Source organism: Anomaloglossus baeobatrachus, chromosome 3 (genome assembly GCF_048569485.1).
Source record: "Anomaloglossus baeobatrachus isolate aAnoBae1 chromosome 3, aAnoBae1.hap1, whole genome shotgun sequence".
Classification (NCBI taxonomy): Eukaryota; Metazoa; Chordata; class Amphibia; order Anura; family Aromobatidae; genus Anomaloglossus; species Anomaloglossus baeobatrachus.
This window is the reverse complement of record NC_134355.1, coordinates 668,381,622-668,395,505: the sequence shown is the minus strand read 5'-3', so window position 1 is coordinate 668,395,505 and position 13,884 is coordinate 668,381,622. Positions and strand designations below refer to the sequence as shown.

Sequence of the window (13,884 nt, the reverse complement as noted above, 5' to 3'; positions counted from 1 at the left end):
GGGCTCACAATCTAAATTCCCTATCAGTATGTCTTTGGAGTGTTGGATGAAACTGGAAGAAACATGAGGAGAACATATAATTGTTATATATATTCTTCTTGGTCAGACCTTAACCCAGAACACCAGCGCTGTAAAGTAACCGTACCTCCCAGCATTTCTTAAAATATTCATCTGTTTTAAGAACCTTCATATGAATCTTGTCCTGGCTGTTCTCAACATTGGACATTTAGGGCTGCATCAGACACTGCCCAATGTAATTTAAAGTCTTTATGGAGCCATCTTACGAACGAATTTGGTCAACGATTATTTGTTCATCGGTCAATTTTCATCTAATGCATATGAGCACCTCAATGAGCAACCCAACAATTTAAGGTTATTATTACCGGTGAACGCTTTTTCCGTAAAAATTTAGAGCATGAGACATATGTCTAGATAAATATGGCAAAGTACTGATGAAAAGCAATATATATCTTGGTACAGGCAGCCATGTTGCTCAGTGGTTAGCCATGTGGTTTTGTAGCGCCAGTTAATATTTGAGCCTAGAGAACTAAAGTTTGTGTGTTCTGTCTACGAATACTTGGGTATCCTTGGCTTTCTATTGAATTGGTCCCAGTGTGAGTGATCTGAAAATAAGATTGTGAGCTAGTTAGGGACATAGATTGATGTCACTCGTGACATTGGTAGCACAGTTTTGCAAATTATGTTGGTTCGAGAAAGTAATGAATAAACATAAACCGAGTACCTATCGAAGACCGTAATCGATATTTTCCTTAAAGTTGGTGGACTCCTCCTCTAGTATTATTAATGACAAAGTGATCTCCCCATATATAGCTATGGATAAATGGATGGTAAGAGGTAACAAAGTGACAGTACTGTCTCTCTCCCTTTCCTCACACTCTAATCTTCCTGCTGTTTTGTCACACACTCTTTAAGCCGGTTTCACACATTCAGCATTTCGCCGCTTTGCCGGATCCATCACACTCCAGTACTTTGTAATACAGTACAATGGCATCGCGGCAAGCTCCGTTAACATGCTCTGGTCACATGACAGCATGTGACGGGAGCTTGCCGCGATGCCATTGTACTGTATTGCATTGTACTGGAGTGTGACGGATCCGACAAAGCGGCGAAATGCTGAATGTGTGAAACCGGCTTAAAGTTTCTTCAATGTTTTTTGGCTTTCTCACTCTTCCTCTATGGCTAAGATGCAAGCTGTGATATTCCCTCACTATCCACATTCACTACAATATGACTGCTGCTTTTCCAACCTGTGCTTTTATAGTGGCTTTGATAGTCCTTCCTGATTGTGCTATATCATGTGAAGTGATAGCTGTAAGGAATTATGGGAAAACTTGCTCGGCCTCAGCAGAAGGTCATATGATCCTTCTCTAGTTGTTGCAATCTTCTGCAATCCTCAACATGGTGGTGGTCATTTTAGGCAATTTTTGAGGTTGTGAACTGTTAAAACATGTTCAACACAAAGTAGATTCGCTTTGCATCAACTCAATCATTTCTGGTCGTTTGTGATGAGACAACCTCTTTAAAATCAAGAAAATATACTAAAAAGTAAATTAAAATCCTCAAGTTAACCAATCAGAACATACACATTTTCAAACACCTTCCAGGGCTAAATCCACAAGGTTTACGATCTTAGAAAAAAAATGAAAATCTATGGATTGCTCAATTCTTCAATAGAAATGCCAATTTCAGGGAAAGTTTCTCATTCTCGGCTGAGAAAACACGTGACGGCTGAGACAAGTGAATAATGAAGAGAAATTATTAGAAGTGTATTTGAAAGATCTCTTAAGACCTTAGAAGAAAGACCTTGCTCGATTTGATCAGCACTTCCAAACATTCAAGGGAATAAAAGGAAGAGGGTTAGTAATGCCCAGTATGTGAGGAGGTACTTTCATCCCACTCTGACGGAAAGCAGAACTCCAATCCAGGTGCTTTATCTTCTCATCCACTGTGTGACTTCATATAAAATGATCAAAGACAAGTGGGATATATTCCTCAGATCTGAAGGTTCTGAACAACGGTGAAGATTTACAATTGTTTGAGGACTGGAGAATGGCATAGTTAATCTGAATCCGAGTTGCGAGGGCTGTGGGTGGGAGGCGATCTTACCTTCCACTAAAGATGTCAACAGTGTTACGTTAGCAGCTTTTCGCCTTCCTGCAGGTAAGTTTAGACCAAGTCTGTCCAACTTCTCTCTTAAACAGCGACCTCCATTTTTTGACTTTGCCCTGCAAAAAAGTAAAAGCCTCCAATTGATTATCAAGATAGAACAACAAAACTATCGATTTTTTTGTACCTAAATAAATTATAGACCACATTTTTTTTCCTGTTGGAATAACATAAAAGATTAAAATAGGACATCATTTTGGCACAACCACGCTTACAATCACCCAGGCTGAATATTTGCCTCCACCTCCATTAGAGGATGCTTTTGTTAAAGGGGATAAAATGGCTTCCTCGGTATAATTCAAACAACAGCTTGTTTTAGTATTGTGCCAGGACAGGCTTCAGACTGAAGATATACGGCTCCTGAGACCTGTGTGTCAACTGACAAGAGCTGTATCACACATACCTCAAGAGTTGTATCACACATACCTCAGTCAGAATTACAGTTAGGTCCAGAAATATTTGGACAGTGACACAATTTTCGCGAGTTGGGCTCTGCATGCCACCACATTGGATTTGAAATGAAACCTCTACAACAGAATTCAAGTGCAGATTGTAACGTTTAATTTGAAGGTTTGAACAAAAATATCTGATAGAAATTGTAGGAATTGTACACATTTCTTTACAAACACTCCACATTTTAGGAGGTCAAAAGTAATTGGACAAATAAACCAAACCCAAACAAAATATTTTTATTTTCAATATTTTGTTGCGAATCCTTTGGAGGCAATCACTGCCTTAAGTCTGGAACCCATGGACATCACCAAACACTGGGTTTCCTCCTTCTTAATGCTTTGCCAGGCCTTTACAGCCGCAGCCTTCAGGTCTTGCTTGTTTGTGGGTCTTTCCGTCTTAAGTCTGGATTTGAGCAAGTGAAATGCATGCTCAATTGGGTTAAGATCTGGTGATTGACTTGGCCATTGCAGAATGTTCCACTTTTTTGCACTCATGAACTCCTGGGTAGCTTTGGCTGTATGCTTGGGGTCATTGTCCATCTGTACTATGAAGCGCCATCCGATCAACTTTGCGGCATTTGGCTGAATCTGGGCTGAAAGTATATCCCGGTACACTTCAGAATTCATCCGGCTACTCTTGTCTGCTGTTATGTCATCAATAAACACAAGTGACCCAGTGCCATTGAAAGCCATGCATGCCCATGCCATCACGTTGCCTCCACCATGTTTTACAGAGGATGTGGTGTGCCTTGGATCATGTGCCGTTCCCTTTCTTCTCCAAACTTTTTTCTTCCCATCATTCTGGTACAGGTTGATCTTTCTCTCATCTGTCCATAGAATACTTTTCCAGAACTGAGCTGGCTTCATGAGGTGTTTTTCAGCAAATTTAACTCTGGCCTGTCTATTTTTGGAATTGATGAATGGTTTGCATCTAGATGTGAACCCTTTGTATTTACTTTCATGGAGTCTTCTCTTTACTGTTGACTTAGAGACAGATACACCTACTTCACTGAGAGTGTTCTGGACTTCAGTTGATGTTGTGAACGGGTTCTTCTTCACCAAAGAAAGTATGCGGCGATCATCCACCACTGTTGTCATCTGTGGACGCCAAGGCCTTTTTGAGTTCCCAAGCTCACCAGTCAATTCCTTTTTTCTCAGAATGTACCCGACTGTTGATTTTGCTACTCCAAGCATGTCTGCTATCTCTCTGATGGATTTTTTCTTTTTTTTCAGCCTCAGGATGTTCTGCTTCACCTCAATTGAGAGTTCCTTAGACCGCATGTTGTCTGGTCACAGCAACAGCTTCCAAATGCAAAACCACACACCTGTAATCAACCCCAGACCTTTTAACTACTTCATTGATTACAGGTTAACGAGGGAGACGCCTTCAGAGTTAATTGCAGCCCTTAGAGTCCCTTGTCCAATTACTTTTGGTCTCTTGAAAAAGAGGAGGCTATGCATTACAGAGCTATGATTCCTAAACCCTTTCTCCGATTTGGATGTGAAAACTCTCATATTGCAGCTGGGAGTGTGCACTTTCAGCCCATATTATATATATAATTGTATTTCTGAACATGTTTTTGTAAACAGCTAAAATAACAAAACTTGTGTCACTGTCCAAATATTTCTGGACCTAACTGTATATCTCTTTATCACTGACCAAAATGGGGGTTATCTTCAGGTTCCTTCTCATTAGTGTTAATTTGTTCTCCTGTTATGCCAGTCTCTGTGACCTGCTATAAAGGTAACAGAGTGAGGGAGGAGGGGGATGTAGCTGGAAATATCCTTGTCAATCTCAACATGGGTTAAAATATTGTTTCATACATCACAGCCATTTCTGACTGATATACTGTATGTGATACAGCTGTTCTAAGTTGAAACACAGATCTTGGGAGCTGTATATCTTCAATCTGCAGCTGGTACTGACACTTGCCTAGGATGGACTGCAGTTTGAACTATATATTGAAACACGATTTTATCTAATTTTTGGAGAACCCCTTAATTGCCCTCATCTTTGTTTGCTAAGCTTGTAGAACTTGGTGATCCATTCATGGGTTCTTCCCAACCATTGAAAAATGAGGTGCAGACCCTGGGCTGGATCACCTCTGTCAAGAGGCCTCATATTGACTGCATGTTTTACTCTTGTAATACGGATGCCATTGCTGTAATCCATATAGTATAGATCAGAATTAACAGGGATAGAAAAATATCTTTACATTGTTGTGTACAACTCCCCCAAAATTTGTACAGCCACCATAGATGGCGTAAGAATAATAAGAAGCAACAGGTTAAATATGTCTCAATCACCCTACTTATGATAGATAAACGGAGTCTAATTTAACCCTTTCGCGCCAGAGCCTGTTTTTGCATTCGTGACCGGGCCTATTTTTCATTTCTGATCAGTGTCACTTTGACAGGTTATAACTCTGGAACACTTCAATGGATCCCAGTGATTCTGAGATTGTTTTTTCGTGACATATTGTACTTCAGAATAGTGTAAAATCAAGATTATATCTTTTGCGTTTATTTATAAAATGTCAAAATTTTGGCGAAAATTGTAAAAATTTTGCAATTTTCAAAATTTTATGTTTTGTGCCCTTAAACCACACGTCACACAAAATATTTGATAAACATATCCCACATGTCTGCTTTACATCAGCGCAATTTTTTAAACATAACTTTTTCTGTTATGAAGTTAGAAGGGGTCAAAGTTCATAAGCAATTTCTCATTTTTCCAACAAAATTTAGAAAATCATCTTTTTAGAGACCACATCACATTTGAAGTGACTTTGAGAGGCCTAGGTGACAGAAAATACCCAAAAGTGACACCATTCTGAAAACTGCACCCCTCACACTGCTCAAAGCCACATTCAAGAAGTTTATTAACCCTTTAGGTGCTTCACAGGAACCAAAGCAATGTGGAAAGAAAAAATAAAAGTTTTACTTCTTCCCACAAAAATGTTACTTTAGCCTCAATTTTTGCATTTTCACAAGGGTATCAGAAAAAAATGCACCATATAGTTTGTTGTCCAATTTCTCCCGAGTACGCCAATACTTCATATGGGGTGTTAATCTACTGTTTGGGCGCACGGCAGGGCTCGGAAGGGAAGGTGTGCCATTTGAGTTTTTAAAAGCAAAATTAACTGGAATCGTTAGTGGACACCATGTCGCATTTGGAGACTCTCTGAGGTGCCTAAACAGTGGAGCTTCCCTAGGGAGGGGGAGGGCTATTAGACTGCAAAATTGACTGGAATTGAAGCCTTGGGGGCTTAATAGAAGTTTATAACGTTGAGCCATGAAAATAAAAAATACATGCTTACCAAAAAAATGTTACTTCAATCAGATAGCTCTTTCACAAGGGTATCAGGAAAAAATGCACCATAAAATTTATTATGCAATTTATCCTGAGTACGTCGATACCTCATATGTGGTAGAATTCTACTGTTTGGGCACACGGCAGGGCTCGGAAGGGAAGGAGCGCCATTTGACTGCAAAATTGGCTGGAATCATTAGCGGACGCCCCTGAGATGCTTAAACAGGGGAGCTCCACCACATGTGACCCCATTTTTGAAAACTAGACCCCTCATGGAATTTATCTAGATGGTTGGTGAGCACCTGGATCCCCCGGGGGCTTCACAGACGTTTATAATGTTGAGCCGTGAAAATGAAAAAATACTTTTCACCGCTATATTGTTACTTTAACCAGATAGCTTTTTTTCACGAGGGTAATAGGAAAAATGCACCTTAAAATTTATTGTACAATTTCTCCTGAGTACACTGATGCCTCATATGTGGTGGAATACAACTGTTTGGGCGCGAGGCAGAGCTTGGAAGGGAAGGGGCGTCATTTTAATTTTAGAGTGCAAAATTGTATGAAATAGATAACGGACGCCATGTTGCGTTTGGAGAGCCATCCATGTGAGCTCTTGGTTTTTGTGGGATGAGTTGACATTTTTATTGGTATCATTTTCGGTCACATAACATTTTTGGATCATTTTTTATTCTCATTTTTGGTAGGTAAAATTAACATGAAACAGCAATTCAGGAAGTGCTTGTTTGAGATTTGTTTTTATGCTGTTCATTGTTTGGTAAAAGTAACAACACAGGTATATTCTTCGGGTCAGTATGGTTACAGCGATACCCCATTTATATCATGTTTATATGTTTTGCCGCTTTTATACAATAAAAACAAGTTTTTAGAAAAAATAATTTTTGGGAGCATTACTGTATTCTCAGACCTCTAACTTTTTTTTTTACTTTTCCACTTATGGAGTTATGTGGCAGCTTTTTTTGTGGGACAAGGTGGAATTTTCAGTAATACCATTTTTGTTTATGTTCAACTTTTTGATTGCAATTTATTTCACTTTTTTTCTGCAGTAAAATTAAAAAGCATTTTTGATGCATTTTTTATTAAACTGTTCACTGAAGGGGTTAAAAAGGAGTTAAAAAGTGTAACAGTTTTATAGATCATAGAAAAAGAGAAAAAGAGGTTTCCAGCGCCAGGAATAGATTAAAAATCCTTTTTTATTGAAAATAAGGTAATATTATAATTTTATAGATCAGGTGGGACTGGATGCAGCGATACCAAATACGTGTACTTTTTTGTTTATTTTTATATAAATAAATGTATTTTTTGGTATAATTTGTTTTAGATTTTTTTGTGATTTTTTTTTTTTACTTTTCCTAACTTTTTTACTTAGTCCCTATAAGGGACTTTAACTCTTCTTAGTTTGATCGCTGGTATAGTGCATTGCCATCCAACAGTAGCATAGCAATGCATTATACTGGTAGTTTCAGGCTGCAGATTGCCTGTTAGACCCTGCTGCAGGCTGAGTCTCACAGGCCACCATACATAGCAGACCCGGAGGTCATCATGTGACCTCCGGTTGCCGAGAGAACCCTCGGCTCCTCCGTGATTGTTTCACAGGGGACCCGTAGAGGTAAGAGAAGGAGTGCACTGTTCCTCTCTAACGCCTATGTGCCGTAATCGCTATTGATCGAGGCACATAGAAGATCGCAAAGGGTTAAACTTGTTTCAAGGCACTAAATCATATTGGACATCTAGTACCTTCTCCACAGCATTTATACATTAGATTTTCTATGTGGATATAGTTCGATTCTTTTCATAATTGCCTAATACAAACATAGTAATATTGACCTGCATTTACCTTCGTAATATACCACCTAGGAGAGAAGCGTTGAGGCATTCAGGGGGAGAGAGACGTCTTTTCACTTCTGCTATGGTGACCTTGTATTTCGATGTGGAGCTTAGCAAAGAGAGTCGGCCAGGAACCGAGCAGAACAGGTCTGTGGGGTTCACTACGCAGGTACCTCCTGAGAGGAGAAGGCAACAAGAAGCAAATGTTATGACTGCTCACGTAGTATATTCACAAATTTTACCTAAATCCAGCCACAATGATCAATTTACTCATTTTATGTAGAATAATAATGCAGGAGAGTTCTGTCTGTCTCACAGGTGTACTGCCCTGTATTACTAAGATTTGTATTTGTTATCACTTATTGCTTTGTAAAGTTAAGATTTGTGACCTCATGAATCCCGGTTCTTTAAAATATTCTTAATTCTAAATGAAATGTTAATTATTTATTAAGGAAAATGTAAAAAAATAATAGAATACAATAGGTCTTTAAAATGATATACAATCTTAGATATTCTTCCCACTTCTGTTTTGTAAATACACATTTGATTGTTGGATTCTGCATACTATGTGGAGAAAGAAAGAAAGAAAGAAAGAAAGAAAGAAAGAAAAGATAGAAAGAAAGAGAAAAAAAGAAAGAGACAAAGGAAATATAAAGATAGAAAGAAAGAATAAAAAGATAGAGAAAAGAAAGGTAGAGAACAAAAGATAGAAAAGTAAAGTAAGAGAGAAAGAATGAATGAATGAATGAATGAATGAATGAAAAAAAGAACAAGAAAGAAAGACAGACAGAAAAGAAGACAGAGGGAAAAAAGAAAGCAAGATAGAGAGGAAAAAAAACACACATCTAGAGAAAGATAGAGAGAAAAAAATAAAGAGATAGAAAGAAAGAGAAAGTACGAATGAAAAAAAGAAATAGAAAAGAAGATACAGAGAAAAGGAAGCAAGATAGAGAAAAAAACAGATAGAGGGAAAGAAATATAGAGAGAAAGAAAAAAGAAAGAGAAACGAGAAAGAAAGAAAGGAAAAAAAGAAAAATACAGAGAAAAAAGAAAGCAAGATAGAGAGAAAAATAGTGAAAAAAGAAAGATAAAGAGAAAAAAGATATCGAGAAAGAAAGAGAAAAATAAAGAGAGAGAAAAAAAAGAAAAAAGAAAGGAATAGAAAGCACAATAAAAAGAGAAAGAAAAAAAGAAGGAAAAAAGAAAAATACAGAGAAAAAAGAAACAAGATAGAGAGAAAAAAGAGTGAAAAAAGAAAGATAAAGAGAAAAAGATAGCGAGAAAGAAAGAGAGAAAGAAATAAAGAAAGAAAAAAAGAAAGAAAAAAGAAAGGAAGAAAAAGCAAAATAAAAAGAGAAAGAAAGAAAAATAAAGAAAGAGAGAAAGAAAGAAGAAAGAAAGAAAGAAAGAAAGAAAGAAAGAAAGAAAGAAAGAAAGAAAGAAAGAAAGAAAGAAAGAAAGCAGCACTGATATATAACATGTAAGTGCCAGTCCCAAGTTTGTAGTTATGAAGCAAATTGCTACATTTCTGAAAGGGATTTTAATGATACAAATATGATTCGCTTCATTATGGAATAACCTAATATTTCAGTCATATTTTTTGTATTCCCTAAAGTTCATAAACCTTTTGTAAACCCATCTGGAAAACTTATTGTATCTGGAACAGGTTCTATATTTAATAATATAGGATTAAAATGAGATGGCATTTTAAAAACTGTAACGTAAGATCATTTCTAATTTTCATTAGATGTAGAATGTCTTTATTTGTTAATAGACCATGACAGAGGTCTCATGGCTTTCCGAAAACAGATGTCTAATGCAATGTATACTATGGATAGTAAGTACGTGATTCTATCTGACTCTCTCAGAACTTGCATTAAAGGGAAAAAACTCCCTCTTTGTAGATAATTTCTATGTACATGTATATGGGACTGCCATGGGTACGAGGATAATGCCTACATGTGCTAACTCGGTCATGGCTACACTTAATGAGGATCTTGCCTATGTGTCTCACCAATATGTTGGTGGTTGTGAAAAATGCACATCATGTTAATAATTTGGATGGAGGACTGTTGATGAACTGGAAGAATTTTGCTCTTTTCTGAGTAACATGGAAGAGGATATTAAATTCACCCTTCTCAGCTCGTATACAAATTTACATTTCTTGGACATTCCTGTCAAATTACTATGTACCTTTCTATCTTTATACAAAACTCACTATTATGAACAATTTCCTGTGATATTGTATCCTCCACCCGAACAAGATGCTCATGTTCCTCCACTATAGTGTAGAACAAATACATAGTTTCAGAACAGTCTAAGAAATGGTAATATAAAGGATATCCTAAGAGTATCCCTACATATATAGACATAAGATCAAGGACATTCCGTGCTCCCCCCTCTTGAACGTCTAGAAGATAAGAACTAAATTTTCTAATATTCCACAAGTTACTGCCTTCAGTGACAAGAGTAAGCAAATTGCTAGTGTACAAACAATAACCAATTATTGCTTATCAGGGGTTCCAGAGTTAATATTCCTCCTTTCCTCATATTGCAGAGGAAAAATCAGAAAAGACAATTGGTTCAATCAGATGAATTCCGATGTTCTCAAATATTTCTAACATGTATCCCATACAGGTAATATTTCCCTTGTTTGGGATGGAGTGTTCAATCAAAACACACAAAATTAGACATGATTTAACATACAATCCTCGTTTTGTTATCTATTTTTTGTCCTGTCCAAGTAACGTATGATGTATTGGTGAGACATGAGATTTTAAGACCAGTGTCTTTTTGGGTACAAACTCAAATTGACTATGAAAGACGTGTAAAAGAGTTTATTTGTAAATATCACTCTCATGTGGGCAAATACACCTAGGTAGATGATAGATAGATAGATAGATAGAGGGATAGATAGATAGATAGAGGGATAGATAGAGGGATAGATAGATAGAGGGATAGATAGAGGGATAGATAGAGGGATAGATAGATAGATCACCATCCTGATACATGTAGGTGTAAAATGAACCAGGACCACCGGAACAGCTCACCCCAACCCATCTGGACAAAATGACCAATCACAACAGCCTGACAAAAGCCAGAATCAGGAAGATGGTAGACGAGGACCAGGAGAGGTGTCAGTGCCTGGACGACCGATATCAACACCTCACAGAAACTGACCATGTATTGGAGTCTACAGAGAGACTACAGACTGGTTCCATATCTGGAGAAACTCCCAGACCCCAGAGACCACAGGACCCTGAGTCGGCAAAGACAAAGTGCACACAGTCCGGCCATCAAAACCGGCCGACACAAGCAGAGCTACAAGGGAGCACAAATTGTGACCACACTGTGACCTGGAGGCTGTGGAAGATGAAACCAACTTCCTGCTACGCTGCACCAAATACTCATCAATGAGGGACACTCACTTTAGGAAACTCTCCGATCTCTTCAGCTCCATGAAGGAGGAAGAGAAAACAAATATACTGCTGGGGGAAGAAGAGAGCGCAGTGAAGATAGCAGCACAGTAAGTGACCAAATGTCATAGACTTCGAGAAAGAGAACTATGGTAAGCCATAGACTTCTATAGTCCCTACTATGGATGTGCCCCCACCCATCGTTCCTACAGTCCCCACCCTGGATGTGCCCCCATCCATCCTTCCTACAGTTCCCACCCTGGACGTGCCCCCATCCATCTTTCTAACAGTCCCCACCCTGAATGTGCCCACATTTATCCTTCCAACAGTCCCCACCCTGGATGTGACCCCATCTAGTTCCCATCGTGGATGTGCCCACATCCATCCTTCCTACAGTCCTCAAAGTGGATGCGCCCCGATCCATCCTTCCTACAGACCCCATACTGGATGTGCCCTCATCAATGCATCATACAGTCCCCACCCTGGATGTGCCCCATCCATCCTTCCTACAGTCCCCACCATGGATATGCCCCATCCATCCTTCCTACAGTCCCCACCCTGGATATGCCCCATCCATCCTTCCCACAGTCCCCACCTTGGATGTGCCCCATCCATCATTCCTATAGTCCCCACCCTGGATGTGACACCATCCATCCTTCTTACAGTCCCCACCCCGGATGTGCCCCATCCATCCTTCCTACAGTCCCCACCCTGATTGTGTCCCCATCCATCCTTCCTACAGTCCCCACCCTGGATATGCCACCATCCATCACTCCTACAGTCTCCACCCTGATTGTGTCCCCATCCATCCTTCCTACAGTCCCCACCATGGATGTGCTCCCATCCATCACTCCTACAGTCTCCACTAGGATTGTGTCCCCATCCATCCTTCCTACAGTCCCCACCATGGATGTGCTCCCATCCATCCTTACTACAGTCCCCACTCTGGATGTGCCCCCATCCATCCTTCCTACAGTCCCCACCATGGAAGTGCTCCCATCCAACCTTCCTACAGTCCCCACCCTGGATGTGCCCCTATCCATCCTTCCTACAGTCCCCACCCTGGATGTGCCCCATCCATCCTTCCTACAGTCCCCACCCTGGATGTGGACCCATCCATCCTTCCAACAGTCCCCACCATGGATGTGGACCCATCCATCCTTCCTACAGTCCCCACCCTGGATGTGGCCCCATCCATCCTTCCAACAGTCCCCACCATGGATATGGCCCCATCCATCCTTCCTACAGTCCCCACCCTGGATGTGGCCCCATCCATCCTTTCTACAGTCCCCACCCTGGATGTGCCCCTATCCATCCTTCCTACAGTCCCCACCCTGGATGTGCCCCATCCATCCTTCCTACAGTCCCCACCCTGGATATGGACCCATCCATCCTTCCAACAGTCCCCACCCTGGATGTGGCCCCATCCATCCTTCCTACAGTTCCCACCTTGGATGTGCCCCTATCTATACTTCCTACAGTCCCCACCCTGGAGATGCCCCCATCCATCCTTCCTACAGTCCCCACCCTGGATGTGCCCCCATCCATCCTTCCTACAGTCCCCACCCTGAAGGTGCCCCCATCCATCCTTCCTACAGCCCCCACCCTGGAGGTGCCCCCATCCATCCTTCCTACAGTCCCCACCCTGGATGTGCCCCATCCATCCTTCCTACAATCCCCACCCTAGATGTGGGCCCATCCATCCTTCCAACAGTCCCCACCCTGGATGTGGCCCTATCCATACTTCAAACAGTCCCCACCCTGGATGTGGCCCAATCCATCCTTCCTACAGTCCCCACCCTGGATGTGCCCCATCCATCCTTCAAACAGTCCCCACCCTGGATGTGGCCCTATCCATCCTTCCTACAGTCCCCACCCTGGATGTGCCCCCGTCCATCCTTCCTACAATCTCCACCCTGGATGTGCCCCCGTCCATCCTTCCTACAGTCCCCACCCTGGATATGCCCCATCCATCCTTCCTACAGTCCCCACCCTGGATGTGTCCCCATCCTTCCTACAGTCCCCACCCTGGATGTGGCCCCATCCATCCTTCCTACAGTCCCCACCCTGGATGTGGCCCTATCCATACTTCATACAGTCCCCACCCTGGATGTGGCCCTATCCATACTTCAAACAGTCCCCACCCTGGATGTGGCCCTATCCATCCTTCCTACAGTCTCCACCCTGGATGTGCCCCATCCATCCTCTATACAGTCCCTACGAGACAGTCTTACAATGTAAAATATTGAAAATTTGAAAGTAAATAATGATATAAATCAACTTAAAGGATCTGATATCAGACAATGTATATTACATAAAATGGGAAGGTAAAAGCAGAAAAAAAAAAAATCAGAAAAGTACATATAAGATCTATAAGAGCGCCACTCTGTATCAGCACAGTCCTCATATAAGGCCGGTCATTATATGAAGAGTGAACATTATATGATCAGGGCGGACATTAGAAGAACTGTAATTAATAGAAATGGATGCGTGAGTGGTGTATATATATACTGTGCATGTGTAAATATATATATATATATATATATATATATATATATATATATATATATACTGTATATTATATGCAGTGTGTGTAGTAATTTCCGTCGTCTTGAGCTCTTAGCCTATGGCGATAATTTAGGTTTTCAGCCCCTATCAGAGGAGCGCACCT

The 13,884-nt window shown here is 40.5% G+C and overlaps 1 protein-coding gene across 2 annotated transcripts in view; it reads right to left on the bottom strand.

The window, feature by feature from the left end:
* Nucleotides 1–13,884, bottom strand: part of TFAP2D (transcription factor AP-2 delta) — a 66,386-nt gene that overhangs the window by 20,692 nt on the left and 31,810 nt on the right. For both annotated transcript variants that reach the window (XM_075338829.1, XM_075338830.1), the window contains exons 4-5: nt 7,808–7,973; nt 2,128–2,246 (exon numbers count right to left, since the gene is read on the bottom strand). In XM_075338829.1, the coding sequence (XP_075194944.1) occupies nt 2,128–2,246; nt 7,808–7,973 (285 nt within the window). The remainder of the gene's footprint in view (nt 1–2,127; nt 2,247–7,807; nt 7,974–13,884) is intronic.